The sequence below is a fragment of the Eleginops maclovinus genome, chromosome 17, assembly GCF_036324505.1.
Source record: "Eleginops maclovinus isolate JMC-PN-2008 ecotype Puerto Natales chromosome 17, JC_Emac_rtc_rv5, whole genome shotgun sequence".
NCBI classification, from domain to species: domain Eukaryota; kingdom Metazoa; phylum Chordata; class Actinopteri; order Perciformes; family Eleginopidae; genus Eleginops; species Eleginops maclovinus.
Genome location: NC_086365.1, coordinates 12,917,928 through 12,938,200, shown reverse-complemented (window position 1 = coordinate 12,938,200; position 20,273 = coordinate 12,917,928). Strand labels below are relative to the sequence as shown.

Below are 20,273 nucleotides of genomic sequence, written 5' to 3'. Positions count from 1 at the left end.
CTCAGGTGTAATTATGTGTTCATTTGTGTTACGGCAGAGTTGTAGGACTCTTTGTGCATGCTGACTCACCCTGGTTATTACTTCCCATTTGTTTATCCTGCAATCACAAGTAACTATGGCTGTTGTTAAAAAATGAAAGCACTTGTTTTTTTCCTTTGTCATTACTTAATGTTAGTTGTGCTGTATAGAATATATCTTACTTTATAGCCTATTTCTTCTGTACAGCCTATATTTATAAAAGGGACACCCATATAAACATTACCTTGATTGTAAATATATAAGTATATTTAATCTAATTTAGTTCTGTTATTTGTTTCGTATTGCAAAAAGGGTTTTTAATCTGATGATCTATTAAGATATGCAGCCTCTACTTTCTCAATGCGGAAACTGAAAACTGCCTCATCAAAAATAATAAAACAATAAAAAGACATAAGACACTGATTTATTGGTTCACCAACTTAACGTTTTAGTTCTACTACCTTATGTACAGTTTTAAGGATATTTCTCTACGACAGACGTACTGTACATCCCATTCCCAGCCTGAAAAGCGAAGCCCCGAGTGTTTTGTCCCTCGCGAGATGCTGTACACTGGAATCCGGAAGCAAAGCTGCTGTCATCTAAACAAACAACATGTAAGCAATATTTTGACGTTTAAGACATTCTTTTATAAAGTGTTCTCTAAAACGTTTGTGCAAGGCTTTGCTGCTTTTTATTCTGACAGTTAGAGACACAGCATTGTAATGTGAAGCCGCAAGTTTGCTAACCTAAACCAAGAAGTGAGCAGGGAGGCTATGAGACTTAGCAAACTTCTGACTGCCACATCGTCACAAACTGCAGGGCCGCCGGTTCCTTTAGTGGGTACTTTATAACACAGTTCATCTCGACTGTTACTGCTGCTTATCATTGTGTTAACCTTATTATTGTTATTTATAATTGCATAGTATAACTTGTAGTAGTCAGTGGTGTAAAGTAAGATTCAGATGTACTGTACTGTAAGTACAATTTTGAGAGACTTGTACTTTTCTGCTTTGCCATTCAACCCCACTTTGTAAATGTACGTTATTTTCCTTTTAAATGTAGTGGAGAGGAAGTATAAAGTAGCATAACATGGAAATACTCAAGTAAAGTACAAGTACAGTACTTTTTCAAGTGTTTGCTACCCTGTACCTCTTCCGCACTACAATTCAGAGGTACATCTTTGACTTTAAATCCACTACATTTATTAAATACCTTTAAGTACTTTACAGACTTGGTTTAATGATGAGAAATATATTCAACACTTAAGTCAGACTTTAGTTTCACCTGGAGTAAATTCACAAACTACCCTGCAGTATACAAAGCCGTTAAAACTAGCTGCACCTTTACCAGCTCTGAGAAGACTTTGATGATCAATCATTATAAAACATATCAGAGATATTATTCTGAAATGGATAGATTATAAACAGGTGGAAGAAGTACTCTGATCTTGTACTTAAGTAAAAGTAGAATTACCAGAGTGTAAGAATACTCTGTTGAAAGTAAAAGTCCTGCATTCAAAATGTAAAAGTACAAAAGTATTACCAAAAGTACTTATTATGCAAACTGATGGATTTTAAGGTGGGGAACTGATTATAGAACAGATTAGCTTTCAGTTATTAATCTGTAAATGAGTAACCAACAAATGTGACGTATATAACTTTGCATGGCCTGTTAATTGGATACTTATGAAGTTGAGTAACAGTGCTTTTGAATTGTTCACAGGGGCTGATTTTGGAAGATGTCATCAAGAGGCTAGACTTTGTCTCTGGACTTGCAAACCCGTGCATGTCTAGAGAAGGTGACGTAAAGAATAGACTTTGTTTTGAGTAAAGCTTTTTTTCAAGTCAGCCATGGCTCGTGATGAAGACGAAGAGGAGCTGACGGTCGAGGGACCCAAGGAGGTGGACATGTTTACATCGATGCGGTGCCTGGGTTACCTGTCCAGCTTCACTCTCCTCGTGGCGGTGTGCGTTGGCATGTACGTACGCTGGGAGGTGACGGAAGAAGCGATGATCATCATCATCTTCATCGCGGGCCTCGTCGTCCTGGGGATAGCCAGCATCCTCCATTACTACTTTGCGATGGAGAAAGCCAGTCTCAGCTTGTTCCATTTGTGGTTTGGCTTTCTGCTCGGCCTTCTGTGCTTCCTCAGCAGCACCGCCTTGGATTCAAATGTCAAGGAACTGGTCGCCAACTATCTCCTTTTAGCCAGTGTAACCATGAAAACGGTATGGGCTTTAACTGAGCGGATATGCAGCTCTATCCGGTACAAACCCACCTTGCTTACATCGAGTGAGTTTCTGGAGCTCCTGGGATTTGGCATAGCCAGCACTGCCATGCTTTTGCACAAGTCAGTTGCAATAATAGGCATGGTGGTGGCCCTGGGGGCTCTCATCGTGGACCTAAGGATGAAATCTCTCCTGGCTTTGCCTAACCTGGTCAGTTTTGCCTTGGTTACATCTCTGGTGTTTTTCCAAGCTTTAGACATCACCGCCAACCCATACGCTTTAGGCTGCTACCTGGGCAGGCAGCTATGTGAGCCCCTGTTGGACATGTACTTCAGCGGGCTGGGGCCCAGTGAGCGCTGGAGACCAGTGCTCTCTTTGGGGAGAGTGTGGAGGAGGCTGTCCCTGCTGCCGTTCAGTGTGACTGAGCTGGCCTTCTTCGTCCTGGCTGCCCTAAAGGTACAGAATTGTGCAAAAAAATAATGACATTTCCATTATGTGCTTCTTTAGGGTTTCTACGTGATTTTCAAACTGAAGCTTTTCTCTCAGTTGTAACCCTTATGTTGCAGTATTTTTGACTAGTGACACTTTTTTGCAATGCTGTGTTTAATGACATTTTTCTCTTGGCTTGCATAGCTTGGCCACTTGGAGCTGTGGTATTTGGTGATCCCGGGGTTCTGCCTCTTTGGCCTTTTCTGGTTCATCTGCCACATAATACTGCTGATGACACTATGGGGCTTCCACACCAAGTTGAGCGAGTGTCAGAAATCCTGGCGGGCCGAGCGATCCATTAGCCGGAGTCTGGACCAAGTCCTGGCGTCCAGGGGCATCCGACACTTCTGCCTCATTTCAGAGCGGCTGGTGTTCTTCAGTATGCTGTCAACCATCATACTGGGAGCTGTGTCCTGGCAGGTAGGACACGCAAACTTCCTCAAAGCATCTACAGATAAAAAAGTTTGTGTTACTCAAACTATAATAGTGCCGGGAAACCTCTTGGGTGCAAATCGGAATTGTATTAAAATGTAATTGATCATGGCGAGTGTCCTACTCTAATGTTCCTGCTTACAGCTATAAAACATGGAGTTCAATGACAAGGCGCCTTTAAACATTTCACACACCCATTTTTATAAACTCTGGAGGAGGATGCTACTGGCAGTGTGCGGTGTGTAGTTGCTCCCCGAGCAGAGGCACTTCTGCTATCATGCGCAGCCAATTTAATTAGCACTTTAATACCCCTATCTTCTTGCATAAAGAGCAGCAATAACTTATTTAGCCTTATTAGACGTTTACCTTGTAGGAGTCTCATGGGCCAGACTTCTAATTTGAGAAGTGCACATTGTTGATGTCAGTTGCAAATGTGTCTTCCCTCGCAAATGAGATTTTGTTTTGTGTGATTTTTACAGCTTTTTTTTTGTTGCCTTTGATGTTAAAATGCACGTGGTTAAACAAACACAACAGCAATGTGGGTAAAATCTAATGCTGTCCAAACAATAAATAGAGCCTGTTTTAAAACTACATTCAAAGAGGTGTTGATTCAGCTCTATGCTAATGTGTGCTGTTGGTTGCACTGCATTCAATTGAGGTATAAATGGAATACCCACCCAAAAACTGATTTGCCTTACGTTATTACTATTATATAGACATTATTATAGACATTGTACATGTGGAGACTTCAGGAAACAAACAGAAGTCGCTGAGGTTGGGCCTGGTTTCCTTCGTTTGATCAAAAATTAATTGCTGGGATCGAGAAAGGCGGTAATCAAAATTGTATTACAAATTGCGTTGAAAATTTGTATTAAAGGGGCCCTATTCTGTTGGGTATTCCATCTTTTCTGGTGTGTTATACTGTATATGTTTTGGTGCATGTAAATGGTCTGCAAAGGCTAAAATTCATTAACAAGTGAGGATCGACTAATGGTGCTTTGTGCAATTGTTTAGAAATCTACTCTCATAACTCAAGATCCACTCCTGCAAAACCAGTTCTCCTCCACTTCCTGTTTGCCTTATCTTGATAGGTCCTTCATTCTGTGCTTTCTCTTAACCATGCAGGTATTGATTTTTATTTTTTTCTACTCTCTAAGATACATCGCAGTGCTTTTAAATCAGAGTAGCTTTTTGAGGAATCTAAATTGCAATGCATACCATCACAGTGAGTGAGTTCAGAAATTGATTGCGGTTAAAGGCTGACAGTGCTTTATTACACAAGACCTGCTTTACGTTTCTACGTGGCCATATGCAGTGTGCATATGTGCATGTATTGTGCAATTTTGCATATGGTTGGGATTGGGGATTGATGGGATTGGTCTGGTTTATTCTACAGACTCAAGGCAACCCACAAAGTGTGGTTTTTAAATGCATCCTTGTGATTTACTTTAATCTGCAGTCATAAACTGCACTGTGTGTCCACCCCCCCAATGTTTTGTCCCATAATAATAACACTGTGTCATTCCCGTATTGCATAACTGTCTTGCAAAGTGTCACGGCCAATTAGCCGGGTCTGAACGCTTCGGTACAAACTGTAAGTGATGAATGACAGTAACTCTGATTCTGTTTTTTGCTTTTTCGCAGCCTTCAAACGGCCTCTTCCTCTCTGCTCTGCTGGTGGTGCTGCCTCTGGAGTCCCTGACCCACGGCTTGTTCCACGAGCTGGGCAGCTGCCTCGGGGGAACCTGTGTTGGCTACGCTCTGGTCATACCTACTGCCTTCTGCAGGTACTGAAGAGAGAGGAGACAGAGGATTACAGAGAAGCATGCAGACTTGTACACTTAGAGCTTCAGTTGCTTACCAAATTTGCTTTTTAAATGCAATCCATCATCTCTACTCTCTCTCAAAAAAAAAGCTTCAATTCCATCTGAAAAACAATTAAAAAAAACAAATGACTTAAAAAGAAGAAAACATTTAAAAAAAGTAAAAGTCAGACATTTTTTGTACATAAATAAATAAACGTTAAATTATCAAGCATGTTATATATTAATTTTCAGTCAATTAAGGCTTTAAAAGTAAACTGCTGTTTATTTGTTATTTTTCAAGATTTATTTTTGGTTGCTCTGGTCTTCAAAAGAAAAATGTGAAAAATACCATTAAAAAAGTCAATATTTTAAGTCCAAAACCCAATAAAATACACGCAACTATTACATCAGACAAAATAGAAATTCATAAACAAGAAGAAAATATGATAAGATGATGAGAAAAATATGATATATTTAATATAACTGGATCAAAATAAGTTTCTGTCAATCAACTAATTCATTCATTTATTTTTCAGTCAAATGACTAAATGTGTAATTGTTTCAGATGTACTTGAATGCTTCACATTTGTTTTAGGTCTCTATCGATACTGTATGCACTGTTGCTGCAGCTCAGCTAATCCCAACACAGACGATGCAGCAGCAAAACAAAAAATTACAAACCCACACTTTGCCCCACAACGAAGCCTTTCTTGGCATCACAGGCGCTGCTAAATATGATCACTCATTCCAACTCCCTCCTCGGTTAACACAAAACCAACTAGATAAATAGGCCAATAACTATGCATAAACATGCCGCTAATGTTCGGGCCCTTAAGGGATCATTGCAGTGCTCCCTCCGAAGCATACTAAGTTGTTCAGCTGGAGCAGATAGCCATTAGCTGCTGCTGTTGCTGCTGCCTGTAACCGTGCCCTCTTAGGCTGACAAGCGTTTCTGTAGTGGGATCAATCGATTGAAATATGTAATCGAGTTAATCACATCCATAATCTGTAATCATCATTAATGCATGATAAACTGGTTTGAGAATTCAGAGGTGTTTTTTTACTTCATTATAACATGATTTCTGACGAAGCGGGAGCCGTAACACCAAATAGTGACTGCCTACTAATGTCCAGTCATCTCCAGTCAGTGCACAACGTGTAGCTTTTGCTCATCCCTATGCCTTCTCTGCTTTTTCACTGCCATGCAACTCATGGTAACAACCTACGGTGGCCTACAAGTGCAAACACGCTCAAAACACATCAGCGAGGAGCGACGTGCCGGACCTCCAAAAACAATGCAAACATATAAACACAAAGGTGGCCAAACACATGCAAATGAGGAAACACCTTGACGAAACATGCACGGGGTTTAGTAAAAGCGCTGCGTAAACCAAACGCTGCTAATACTAAACTCTCCAAGAATTTCAAAGCGCAACGGAAACGGGGACAATAAAACGTGATGCACACAGCTCGGACTGTAGCGGTTGTTGAGGTTCGGGGGTTGGGACTGAGTTAGAATGTTTCATAGTTGTAAGTGTTTTATCAGTATATTTGAAGTGACTACGTGTGCTACGTTAGCTAGCTAGCTTATTTTTGGAAGCACCTGTGGGCCTCCGTAACATCTGGCGCTGGAATTATGGGAGGAAGTTAGGGCCGTCCACACAGTTTCCGTTGCGTTGGCGCCTGACGCACCTTCCCATTCACAATGAATGGGTTGACGACATAGACTGTATATATATACAGTCTACTGTATATATATACAGTCTATGGTTGACGACAAACGTTGCCGAACTGCATTGTGGTTCCGTTGCTTCGCTTTGGCTCCGTTGCTCGCGGTGACAGTTGAGAAAAGTACAAGCGCTAGCCAATCAAACCGCGCGTGTATGTGTGTCCGGGGCGGGAGATTAATGTGGTTGGTTGTTGGTCGCGTTAACCCCAAGCGCCAGACATGCCCACCGGCAAGCGTCAACGCAACGGAACCGTGTGTACGCTGAGTTAGGGTCGAACTTGGTAATGTAATCAATTTGCGTCCCTTTTTTTCCGCATTAAGGTTAACAGATTTGCCAACGTTAACACACAAATAACCCACTTTGTTTTGACGATGCAGAGGCGTCTCCTACTCCTAGCCATCAGTTATACGACTGTCTTTCGAGAGCCCCTCTAATGTCTTGAAATCTGTCCATGGGATGATTTCTGACTGGTACATATAGATATAATCACTCGCTTTAGCATTCAGGGGGGATGCCTACCTTAATGTTTAACTCTCCAGGTGATTTTGGATGCCGGCCCACATCCTATTGGAGCTGTAGATGCTCTGTATGCGAGGCCGAGTGTGCAGGGTCCATAGGGAGGAGTGTGAGCATGATGAGAATGCAGCAGTGTATAATGGGACGTTTGATGGCCGCAGATCATGTTTTCACGATGACAAGAGCCCCACAGGGAGATTAGAGGGATAGGGGTGAGAAGGGGAGGTGCACGGGGTAAAACGGGGTGGGTGAGGCGACGGGGAGAAAGCACAAGGCCAGGGATGAGGTTGTAAACAGTAAGGACGGGTGGTGGCAAAAAAATAAAAAAGGTACAGACGGAGCAAGGGAGGAATGTGAGGGAGGGGGTGGAACAGGGAGCGCAAGTGGAGAAAAAGGACAGGATTTTTTTTTTTAAGGATGAAAGAGAAAGTGTAGATGTGGTCAGAATTCTCAAACTACTAGCCTTCACTCCCCTGAGCGGTGAGATCTGAACAGATAAGATGGATTCAGGGGAACGTTGAGCTTCAGAAGCCATTCAAAGGTTGCAACGTGACGCGTAGTATATCTTATTTAGTAGTCATTAACAGAAGTATTGACGTCTTTACTTCAATATATGAAGAACATCTTAATTATTCCACAGTGGAAAGCTAGCCAAACACAAAAAATGGCTCCAGTTTTCTTTCCCCCCGTCCTCCTCAAGGTGAGGTTGAAGGTGATAATGGGGTGCGATACGTTATGTAGATGTCTGTGAGAGTGAAATATGACATTACCGTCCGTTTGGCCATGACTAACATCAAGTCCGGAGATAGAAATGAAATGTATGGCCGCACTGAGTAGCTACTAGCCTTGACTTTGTGTGTGTGCCCCCTCTATGTTATCATCCCGTTGTTATTATCCGTCACACACACTTTCCTCTAAACCATCTTTAACCTTAGTCACCATTCAAGTCACCCTGCTCCAAATGAGCCCGTCATATTTCTTCCCTTCCCTACATTTTTTGGCTTCTTTTACAGCCCTTAAGCTATTTCCTTTAGCAGTGATCCACCTCTGGTACACCATCTCCCTTTCCCCATCACTCCGTCACCTCTCCCCGGTGTGTCAAACTATCACCCTCTCACTCGTTCGTGTTGCGTTCACACGCCCCCCGTTTCTCTGCTCCTCACAAGACACCTAACGTGAGTCTCTAACAGAATAGATGAAAAAAACTGATTTAAATCAAATGTTTTTCTACCATCTCTCTCCCCCATCCAGCGCTGACGGGCAGCCCACTCTCCTGCCGCCTGAGCACGTTCAGCAGCTCAACATGCGCTCCACGGGGATGCTGAACAACGTGCAGCGCCTCTTCTCCCACCACATGATCCAGACGTTCGGTTGCGACTACTCCACCAGTGGCGTCACGCTGGAGGCCTTGCTGACGAAGCTGCGCAGCTTCCTGGAGCTTCGTACGGACGACGGACCCCGGCATGACACCTATCTGATCTTCTACAGTGGGCATACGCAAAAAGGCACTGGGTCGTGGGCTCTGACCGGTAAGAGCCACTTTGTCTTTATCAATTGGAAATATTTCTCTTAAATGTAATATACTTTATTTTCTGTGGGTGTATAAGAAGCCAAAAGTAAAATCCTGGTTTCTTTATGCTGTCACCAATATTTTTGATTTGAGACATGGCACTATTATTCTTTCAGGTAAACGATTATGCTCTTTGGGGTTATCCCTTTCCTGTAGTGTGTAATACAGGTTTTTGTGCATGTAAATGGTCTGCAAAGGCTAAAATCCAGAGGGAGTTTGTCTCCCAAATACCCCTCCGCCCCCTGCCTGACACGCTTCCATTGCACTCCTTTGATTACTTCCTGTTTACCTCACTATGTAACCATTGCGCTTCTATTGGCTATCGCCCCTACACATTGTATGTACGTGATAGGCTAAAGGGGCGGGACATCTCTAAGCGGTTGACCAATCACAACAGAGCCGGCCAGCTAACCAATCAGAGCAGACTGGGCTCTGGTTTCAGACAGAGGGTGAAAAGAGGTGCTGCAGCACAGGCAGTATGAGAAACATAAAGAGCTTTTTGAACATTGAAGCATGGAGACATGTCCAGAAGAGGCGCAGAACACAAGTATTAACTTTAAAATGAGCAGAATAAGTCCTTTTTAATGTGCGTTACTTTAGAGTGCATACAGCCACATGTTTCATGAGTTTAGAAACGCTCGCCATTCAAAAGACATTGACAAACACTTCACACTACATCTCATAAACTGCCTTAAACAAGAATAAAATACAATGATTCAGTCAATTGGATAAAATCATGTTGCCTGCTGTTCAACAGTTCTACTTTTGTTTCATGAAAAGTACGAAATAACCAGTTTTAAAATCCATTCAGATGACTTTATTAGTGATAACAGCTGTTGTGTTATTCTACAGCAGGTTCAGCTATGAAAGCGTTCCCACAGGAGTCACTCAGTCGCCTCAAATGGAAATGTGCCACTGTCAATCACTACAGTTGACAGTGACTTGGAGATCGGTTTCATCTCTCCACATAAATAATTGAATTACTCAAGACTTGACTCAGAGTTGAACACAACAAAAAGGAAACACAAAAGCCGTATTTACTGCTTCTCCTGCTGTCGGATGGCATTAGGTGGATGTTGTTTTCTCCCTCCGAACTGATTTTTCATTACAGTCTGATTTCCATTCGTTTCATTTCCTCTGCTCCCCTTCAATCACAGTCTGATTTTGCACAGATCAGAAGCCAAAAGAGTTACTTTGAGCGACTCACCGCAGAAGTTTTGTCTCTGTAAAGAAGATTCTGTGAGAGTTTCAGACGCTCTGCTGTGACACGAGTGTGCCTTCAATAGAAATGAGAATCACAGCAGGTTAACACGGTGTCAGCTCCAGAGCCTCGGTTCAGAAATTACTTCACGCATTATCTCTGCGTGCTGCTCCAAACAAGCAAGATTACTGTGTCACCATGAAGAGATGTTTTCCAGTGGTGGATAATTGTACACATTTTGAAAAGTGGGCTTGTTTTGCCCTTGTTTAAAATTGCCAACAGTCATTAAAGTCATATTTCCTCTCTAGTTATAAAGCATGGAAGTGTTTAGTCCTAAATTATGAAGGGATTAAGAAGGAAGTAGCTTGTCTTTATTCTGGTTTTCAATAATACATGCCTGCTATAGTGTAGTTATGCAACAACAGTGTCTCTAAATCAGCTTGTTGTAAATTTGTAGGCGAATTAAAGAGCCCTATTTCATATCCAAGTATTGAATCAGTTGCTCTGCAGTAGGAGTCATTTTCTCCTCTGCTCTTATTTACTAAAGGAAATCATTTGGTACCACGGCTCTGATCTTTGTACTTTAGATCTGCCAGGTGGATTTTTGTGCAGTCTGTTTGGTGGTGATGACAGACAGACAGACAGACAGACACTCCTGCAAGGGGAAAGCTGACAGGTTTGATCCCTGCAAGGCCACTGTGTCCATCAAAAGCCATGTGTCCTGTAGGAGATGTCCTTGAAGAGGACACAGAACCAAAAGTGACTCTACCGTATAGACACCTCTGGATATTTCCCCCTTTTTTTGCAGACCTTTTCCATGCACAAAAACCTATATAACGCAATACAAAACGTATTTTAAAAAGTGATTTATGATTCCTTCCTCTGTCTTTGCACCCTAAATTTCCTCCTTCTATGCTTCTGTTTCTTCCCTCTCCATCTCACTATGAACCCTCCTCTCCTGCAGGAGGTGAGAGCCTCCACCTGGGCCAGTTGCTGGAGTTGTGGAAGGAGAAGAACGCTGGCCAATGCTCCCGCCTTATCATCGTCTTGGATACTGAAAACTCCCTCCCCTGGGTGAAGGAGATACGCAGGGTGGAGGGCATCTATGTGGCCGCACAAGGCGCCGAGCTGTCTGTCACCAGGGTGGACCCCGAGGTCGGAGACATCCCCCTCCTGGGGGACTTCACCGCCGAGTGGGTGGAGTTCAACTGCAACCCAGATAGCGAGACCCAGTGGTCGGACAAGGGAAGGACTGTGACGGCGGCGTACGGCGTGTCCAAACGCTGGAGCGACTACACGCTTCACCTGCCCACAGGAAGTGACGTGGCCAAGCATTGGAAGACGCACTTTCCCAAGGCTACATATCCCATGGTGCACCTCTCCAACTGGTGCTGTGGCCTCAACCTGTTCTGGTTGTGCAGCGTGTTTCTGCGCTGCTTCAGGAGGTGTAAACTAGCCTGGTTCCCCCCAGCTGTTCTGGACACTGGGCATGGCATCAAACTGGTGCACTCTTAATAATGAAGGAAAGCAACATTAATGTTTTGACAGCTGGGTACGAAGTGTGTGTATAAAAGAATAACAAATCTCCTGTAATAGTATACAGACAGACTGATGTGTGGCCTTGTGTCAGGTCGTTCAACACCTCCCAAATGTGTTATGGTATAGTGCTTGATTGCTGTAATGCAGAAAAAACAACCTCCTTTGGTAAAATATGTCACGATTACAGCGGATAAAATCGTGTGAAGCACGTTACTATGGTTTCTCAATATATGGTATTTGGTAAAGGACCAAACTGGGTGTTTTTGTTAAAGTTTTATATTTTTTGGACTATGTGATATCATGCTTTTGAACGTTTTCTTGCCATTAATGCCTTTATTTTGCTTTGGAAAAGTTTCTGGTTGCCTCTTTTTGTTACTACATGTTATCATAGTGCCTTGAAAACGCATTGAAGATAGGTTGGGATCATCTTTAATGCTGATATTTAATATATGTAAATGTATGTATATACTCTGTCTATATCCTTGCCTTCCTCTTTTATATATTTTGCTCACAATCTTAATTTAAACTGTGGGAGCAGGGAGGGAGGGGAGTCTGTGTCTTAGAGCCTTTCAGCTGGATGGATCAAAAAACTTTGCGGCTGAACTCGGTGACCTTCCGGTTAGGGCACCATCTAACCACAAGCCCCACCTGCCATTCCTCACTTTCACACAGGGGACACAATTAGCACAATCCACCAGAAAATGCTAGTAAAATAAAAGTGGCTGCTAGTTTAATTCTCAAGCCATTTCGCAAGCTGCTTTTCAGACCTGCATTTATCCCCAAACCGCAGATAGATGAGACAGATGCATTGGCTTTGAGACGGTATATAATACTTAGAGACCCTGGCCCGGTATTGGGCGTTGTCCTGTTTATTTACACAAATACATCTGAGTTACTTGCTGTACAAACACTGCACTACTAATTGTTCTACGCTGTGAAAAACCTTAAGCTCTTGCTGCCTTAAAGTTTGTTTTTCTCTGAGGTCAAGTTGCATTTTCCACACGTTATTTCCCCTTGTGCCTGGCTTGAGTTATGCATGACAAGGTCTAAATAAAATTGGCATAATAAACTGAATAAACTTTGCTGTGTGCTGTTGTTGCCTGACAAATGTGTGTGAGGAATAAAATTATACATGGGAGATAGATTACATGGAAATAATGGAAGAAAAACCAAGAATAAAAAGGAGAAAGACAGACAAGAAGCCGGGCTCATTTAACATGGCTGGTTTTACAGACACTGAACAAACACAGACTCTGCTCTGTGGAAGTGCGAGCATTGCCTGGCAAATATTAGGAGTGTGAGCTGAGGAGAAATGACAGGGAACATGAAACGATGGATGTCAAAGTATCTCTGAAGGGGGATTTGTTCGCTGAGCTTTCACCTCAGTTAGTCCCGATGCCGGGCTGGACACGCGTCCGAGGGGCTGCTGGGTATTCTAATGGTCTGGGCTGTGGATTGGTTCATTTTCTGAGGGGTGCTGTTTGGCACAAAGCAAGGATTGGGAAGAGTCTGGAAAGATGACATTTTAACTAATCTTTCATCCATAACACGTAACGAAGAAAGCAGGGGAATAGGAGTAACCTTTCACTAGCTTTAACTTCCTGAAAATGGGTCATTCTAGAATCGGGGGACTTTTTTTAGACACAAACTTTTGAACAATTAACCCTTTATTTTCAAATATATTTCAATTCATATTCTGGGAAAATACAGTAATACATTTAAACATGTAGATTCTGCTGAATTATACATCAATATTTATATTGACTAAAGATAATACATTGAACTGCATATTAGCCTTTTGGGCATGGCTTATTTGAAATTTCAAAGGTGGGACAGAAACAGTCCTCCAGTATTGGAATGAGCCAAATATTAAACCATCAGTCTCGTTTGAGCTTTATCAAATGAGTAGCAATTAGCTGTCCCGGTGTTGTTGGAGGCCCAGGTAAGGACAAGCTATTTATAATTAGCCCACATTTGGACCAATCACTATTCAGAACACAAGCAAGTTTGTGTGCGTTACACTGCCGCGTATTCTGGAGCTCGTCTGAGTTCGGATTGTGTAGCCTTCCTGTTTTGTTCTAAAAACAAATTGGACAACTGAATATTATTAGCATCAAACAGTGAGTAGACTATTTCCATATTAATGACATCTCCTGCTGCTCAGTGTGGAATGTGTTGTTGCTGTGTATCGTGTACATTTTTTTTTGCTGCTATGGTATTGGCCAAGTGTAGAAAGCTGCTGCTGTGGTGTTCCTTGGGGTGATTTCCTGGTGTTGGTGCCGCCGCGCACACAATACTTGGTTGCTTGTATATTGCTGTTTATTTGGAGCGGCGTGCGTCTTTACGCAATGCTGTTGGCCATGCTCTTCTAATGGTATTTCGTTTGTTGCCGCCGCACATGACGGTTTTGTGGGCCCTCTCATTAGAAATGACATGCCCTCTCCCTCACATCTTTTCTTTGCTGCATTGCCTGCAAGCTGTGGTTATGGCTAAAATCGGGGATCCGTGTATATGGCGGGAATATTAGATTATGGGACGGATTAATCTACTAAACTGGATTAGGTAATAAAAGAGTCAACCGCCTCTGAGGCCCGTGAGGATGTGCTGAGTCAGAGCCTGCTGCACACACTCACTAACACACATCAGCTCAGATACATGCATAGATAGAGCCGCACACACCAATTCTCTGCTGCCTTTTTCTCCCCCCACCCCCTTCTCTCCAGCTGAGTCTCTCTCTGTGGGTAATTACAGCCTGTCATGGGGCATTACCTTCTAATGCAGGCAAACTGATGTGCCTGACTCTTGCCTGCAATTTATTTGGGAAAATAAATGTGCTTTTACAGCCCAAGTTGCTTCTTAGCACTGGGATTGGAGCAGCAAATTCATGATCTGTCCCTCTTTGTTGTTAATGCAAATCCACCTGAAGGCACAGCTGGGGGTGGACATTCTGTGCACTTTATAAAATGCAATTTCAACTTCCTTAAACCATGTTTAAAGCCAGTTTGGCACTTAGTCATCTGTGTATTCATTATTGTCATAAAGGGTGTCCTAGTTTGAGAAGTGTTAATTTGCTTTCTATGATTTTAAAGCTACAGTAAAGTGAGTTTAGTGTGCTGGCCTTTTCCCAGCCACGTCATCCTTCCCCACTTCTGGAGCCTAGTGACATCTAGCATACATCCTTTTTTAAGCTAAATGTACCAGAAACAGATGTATACATAAATGCTGAATGTCCCCTTTCCTCTCCTGGAACAGAAGGAGTAATGGGATGAGAGATAAAACATTCAGCAGCATCTCAGTTCCCACTATCGTGCCCTGCTTTTCAGGAGGCCTGCTTGCTGTGGCTCGCAGTAGGTTCGACATTGAAATGTCAAAGCCATTATCCTAAAATTACAAGGGCTGAGGATGTGTTTAGTGGCTGTTTACCCGTGCCACGCTCCCTACTATGCAGACATTTGGTGGAGGCTGCCAAAAGCCTGCCTGCTCTAAGGCTTCTGCTTCAACATAGCATTTTCTCCGAAACCCATATGGTCTCTCATTCCTTTCACATAGTTTGCATTAGAAACTGACCACGTACATGCTTGTTTTTCCCCCTGTTTCCAATTTGTGCTAAGCTAACTACCTGCTGGCTACACATTTATCATAAACACATTAGCATCTGAATGCTAAATCACTCAGACTAACTATCTCTTGGCAAGAGAGCCAATAAGCATGTTCTCCATAAAAATATTTTCTAGCACAGCTGGTGCAGGAGAGCATGATCGGGCTTTTCCAGCGGGAATCAGGAACGGCTTTAACTGGAAAGCAAAAGTTTTGATCCCCCAACATTCACGGTCAGGATGAGCTGACACGTATAGATTTTGAATTCAAAGCAGCGATGTGAAGAGATTATTCATGGTACAAGGATTGGACTTACTCTGGGCAAGGCTTTACGAGTAGATACAGAAGGAGGGGATAAGGAGGAGCAGCGTGTGTTGCCTCAGTTATTACACTCATGCCGTCTTGTACAGTGAAGGTCAAGATTATGGCAGGATCAAGGAATTAAGCGCATTGTGTGGGCAGAGATCTCAGCTGCCTTGTCCTATTGCCATCTTAGCCCCATGAACACATAAAACCACTTTACTGTCTTATCTCTGTGATAATAAACACAGGTTTCTATAGATGCATGTAACATTGGACACAAAATGTGCAGGGATATATAAGCATGTCATCTAAAGTGAGATCTTTCAAGGTGTGTCATGAGTATGGATTGCTCATTTTAAACTCCTCCCTAATCAAACTGTATTGCTCTGGGTCTTGGCTCTTGTAAGCAGCCAAATATAGTTAGTATGAGCTAGATGATGCCGATGCGCTTGATTGAATTAAAAGTGGAAATGGGAGGCTAACAAGACTGTCAGCACTGTGCGATCGGAGGTTCGGTAATTAGCTTTGTTGTCACAGTTGGGTTGAGATGAGACAGAGCTAGGCAGAGCTAGGCTAGTGAAACAGATGAGTTTCATATTCCCACAATTGCCCCACACGTCAGAAAGTCAGCCAAATCTGGCTTTGAACGCTCAAGGGACATGTCGTTTTTGTCACCTGGGACTAGGATGTGGACGGTTGAAATTGAGCAGCACTGATAACAGTTTGAGAACGTGACACTGTGGAACCAAATTATTTTGAATATTGGACCCTACTAGTCAAAGCCCACTTTATTGTCAAAAGTTCCACATGTGTTATACATTGAAATACCGTTTCTGGCAGTCCCACTGTGCAAATATAGACAAGAACATATAACATAAAAAGATAAGAGCCTAGAAAACTAGGAGAATTTATTCCAACAAATTCTAAATTAAAGGGGCCTATAAGGCTTTTGGGGTTTTCCCTTTCCTGTAGTGTGTTATGTAGGTTTTTGTGCATGTAAATGGTCTGCAAAGGCTAAAATCCCAATGTTCCTTCCAGAGGGAGTTACTCTCCTGCAACATAGTGACCTAACTATTTAACACTCACGCTTTTACTGGCTAGCACTCCAACCCATTGGCATGATAGGCTGGACACCTCTGAGCGGTTGACCAATCTCAACAGAGCCGGCCAGCTAACCAATCTGGGCTCTGGTTTCAGACAGAGGGTGAAATGAGGTGCTGCAGCACAGGCAGTAGGAGGAAAATAAAGAGCTTTCTGAACATTAAAGCATGGAGACATGTCACAGTAGAGGCAATAAATACAAATATGAACCCTGAAAGTTAGCATAACGGGTCCCTTTAATGTGAAATCCAGTACCGCAGTGTGCATGTGCACCTGGAGCATGTAATGACTAAAAAACAATAGGTTGCTTTTTGTTTCACCAAGGAAGTTTGTGCACAAGCTGACGACATTTGTTTTCAGTCCATATGCTAGGCTAGGCTTAAACTGCTTTAGTCTCCAGCTACACATTCACTGTGCAGATCTTCTCATCTAATTATGCTCTTAGACTTGTCATTCCACGCTTTGAATCCTATAATGATGGTAGAGAAAAGTAGGTAATGATCAAATAAAGTTTACATCCAGTACTTTATGAAGCATATCTGGGTTATGTATACTGCAGTGGATTTTTCTGTTCTGTGCAGCATTTGAATGTCCTTATGAAACCCTCCATTGAGCAGAATTTGAAGTCAGACAGAAAGCTAGCCCAGCTCCCTGTAGTGTCTCCCTATGGATTCCCATCCGGCCATGAAATTCTCTTTTCAACTTATGCAGTGCTGATGCATGACTCACCTTAGCCAGCTCCTGCAACTTCAGCCCATCTGACTGCCGGTAAGTGGGTTATGGAGTCGCACTGTGGGTCTCTTCTCAACCATGACATAACAACGCACTCAGGCACTGACTAGAGACATAGCTGTTTACTGTGTGTACCAAACAGTCAGCTGTCTTAAGTGTGGCTCAGGCATTGAGAAAGGTTGGCTTGAAGGGGGCTTAAGGGATGGCACTTTCACAAGATGATAGATTTACAAATGTGTTTTGCTCACCTGCATGTTTATCAGGGGTTGTGTTTATCTCCGTGGCAATTGTTTGTCTTGTGAAGGTGTACCCTTGTGAGTGTGCCGCCACATTCACTTCATATCCATTCAGCTCAAGTTGGAGAATTTACACCATGACGGTTCCCTAGAGGTGGAGAAAATCCTACAGGACATTTGAGTGGAAATTATACTTTGAATAATAAGGGAAGCCTTTTTTGAAAAGAGCCAAAGCCAATCAGAACCATAAGTATGGCCAATTTTGACCAAGGCGTCATTATGTGTGTCCCTTTGTGCGTAGTGTCAGCAGAACCCCAGGGAGTCCGGCAGGAGCTCGTTTGATTGCAGCCTCACAGCTGGCTCACGATGTAAGGCAGCCGGGCTCCCAGTGAAATGAAGAAAGGGAGAGAAAGTGAGGGGGAATTGAGGAAGGAAGAGAAAAGATGACCTGATAAAGAGTGGAGAAAACAGACAGCTTCATTGTAAACCCTAAAGAAGGAGATCTATGAGAGAAAATGAAGAGGTTAGAACAGAGAGGAGGAATGATGGATAAAGATACATGGAGGCGGGCAGGTGTGCTCATGGCTGTGTATCAGAGTGAAGCAGGGGGGAGGAAAGAGTACACCTGTCCTTCAGTGATCAAACACACTCACCAACACTTTTGCACTCAGGGACTCTCAGATATATTCCTGCACACACTCAACACGTTGGTACAGATACAGTATATGCTGCAACCCTAGTGTCCACACAGATGGTATTTCCTGGGTTTGACTGTAGGGTTTGGAGGCAGGCTGAGGCCCTCGCTCAGTTTAACTGCTGTGGTCAGAGCATCATGCTGTTGGGCAATTGGGCAACGACATGGAATAGTCTAATTCTGGAGCAGATGACTTGATGTCCAAACCAGAGGGAAATGGAGACGGAGAGGCGGGGAGACACGGTGGAGACAATGAGATTTTTTTTTTGTGCATAAGTGGCATGAACAATGAGGAAAATGAGGAAATTCTCTGATACAGAGGCAAGTAAACAAACAATCCCACTGAGGACTGATGTCATCTACCGTAGCATAGAGTGGGAACATTTCAGACTCATCTGTTTTGGCTGGAGTGCGACTTCTCTGAGAGAGAAAAATTCACAGAGAAAGAGGAGGCTCTGGGTTTAAAGAGGCGGAGTGGCAAGAGAGAGGAGCAGGCAGTGAGGAAGAAGAAGCAAGACAAAGAGACAGATGAGAGGGGAGAAAAGCAGACTGTGTTCACTGGTTGTCAGGTGATTGTTAGGGGGCGAAGAAGAACCTGTTGCTAACATTTCCAATCCCGCTGTTTTGTATACGTACATTGTTTGTGCAAGCTAACTACACATGCAAACTTGAACCTGTGCCACATTCTGCATGTTTATTTGAATCACAAAAGCATCATTGATATTCCTTATTTTCAGGATCTTTAATAAAAGCAATGTATTTGTATGTCAATGTAAAATCAAACTAGTACATTTCCTTATAGGTGTCGCGATATTTAGGCACTTAAAATGAGTCACATGTTTAATTTTGTGTCATTGTGACATTTTTGCCTTGTGTTTGATTCCAGCAGATTATGGGATATTAACGTTAGCATTGAAGGATCTCAGGTTTTACTTTGGAGACGCTAGCTGTTTCTCGGTATGTCCAATCTTTATGCTAAACTAAGCCAAACATTTCATCGCTGTAACTTGTTATCTTCCAACTGTATACATTGAAGTCTGTAGGGTTAGGTTATAGGTCAATTGCGCTCACTATTGACGGTAGCTATTGACCGTAGTTTGGCTCGAGTTTGGCCGAGGTGTGTCACAGTATTGTCAATTTTCAAAGATTAATCTGTGGTCTGCAGTATGCTAACTCCTCCTCCTAGTATCTGCTCAGCTCACTTTTGTACCTTACCAGAAAAACAAAACAGGTACTATCCACAACTTCTGCTAAAGGGTAAACCAAATCAGAGCAAGTCCAGTCCAGCCGTGCTATAATATGCAGTTTGAATGCTACATTTGAAAAAATGAGCTAACCAGACTTCTGCAAACAGCTGTTCGTCTTAGCTTGAGGCTAGCAACTCAAGGCTACATAAGGCGCTATAGCATAACACCCACATCTCCAGCCACACTGTTGCAATCGTGTGAATAATGTTGCTGCCAGGTTTTGACAAAGAAGAACAATGCAATGCTAACGTTTGATATCAAACTTCAAGCTATCAGAATCAGAAGGCCTTTTTCATCCCACAGAGGGGACATTTACATTTGTTACAGCAAGTAAACTGATGAGAATGATTTAACCCTGATTTAGTTTTTTTCCGCATTCAGATTAATAACCTCTCTGCATTTGAATAGTCACTGCCCTACCTTTACCTCCAAATGACGGACCTATTTTACATTGTGACTGCTTCACAATTGAAGTGTTCTTGAATAACAGTCTCGGAACAATAGGCATGTCTTGATGTCACATGTGGAAAGGGGAAATTAACCAGAGCTCCCGCATTAATTGCCAACCTGATCATCATGAATGAGGCATGAGACCAGTCAACCTGTCTCGTCACCTGAAGGGCTCATTGCATTTTAATGTTTGAAATGTGCTATACAATAAGTTCGTCTGAATAATTGAATCATTTCTTATTCAAAACACCGGGGAAGATTAAAACCTATCTGAAGCAGCCCTTGTGGCAGGGCAGTAACGACGCCTTCAAGGTCACCGTCTAGTCCAAACTGTTAAGCGCACAGTTTATTTTTTATTATTTTCTTGACAGGTCTCTTTGATTAC

General features: G+C 42.8%; 1 protein-coding gene across 2 annotated transcripts; it reads left to right on the top strand.

Annotated features, from left to right (window-relative positions):
• Window positions 1-537: 537 nt before the first annotated feature.
• On the top strand, window positions 538-12,610 carry tmem168a (transmembrane protein 168a). Of its 2 annotated transcripts, none has more exons than XM_063906107.1 (6): window positions 538-632; window positions 1,741-2,702; window positions 2,880-3,155; window positions 4,812-4,954; window positions 8,470-8,747; window positions 10,954-12,610. In XM_063906107.1, exons 2-6 carry the CDS (start codon window positions 1,869-1,871, stop codon window positions 11,502-11,504), a joined length of 2,082 nt encoding a protein of 693 aa, XP_063762177.1. In that variant the 5' UTR covers window positions 538-632; window positions 1,741-1,868; the 3' UTR covers window positions 11,505-12,610. The 2 variants fall into 2 exon arrangements, with proteins under 2 accessions (XP_063762177.1, XP_063762179.1); XM_063906109.1 differs by lacking the exon at window positions 538-632 and adding an exon at window positions 643-854.
• Window positions 12,611-20,273: the final 7,663 nt, after the last annotated feature.

Bases quoted from the DNA above. Each gene is read 5' to 3' on its own strand.
- tmem168a (XM_063906107.1), top strand. From the start codon at position 1,869: ATGGCTCGTGATGAAGACGAAGAGGAGCTGACGGTCGAGGGACCCAAG. The intron at 3,156-4,811 runs GTAGGACACGCA...GCTTTTTCGCAG, and splicing joins TGGGAGCTGTGTCCTGGCAG to CCTTCAAACGGCCTCTTCCT. The intron at 4,955-8,469 runs GTACTGAAGAGA...TCCCCCATCCAG, and splicing joins ATACCTACTGCCTTCTGCAG to CGCTGACGGGCAGCCCACTC.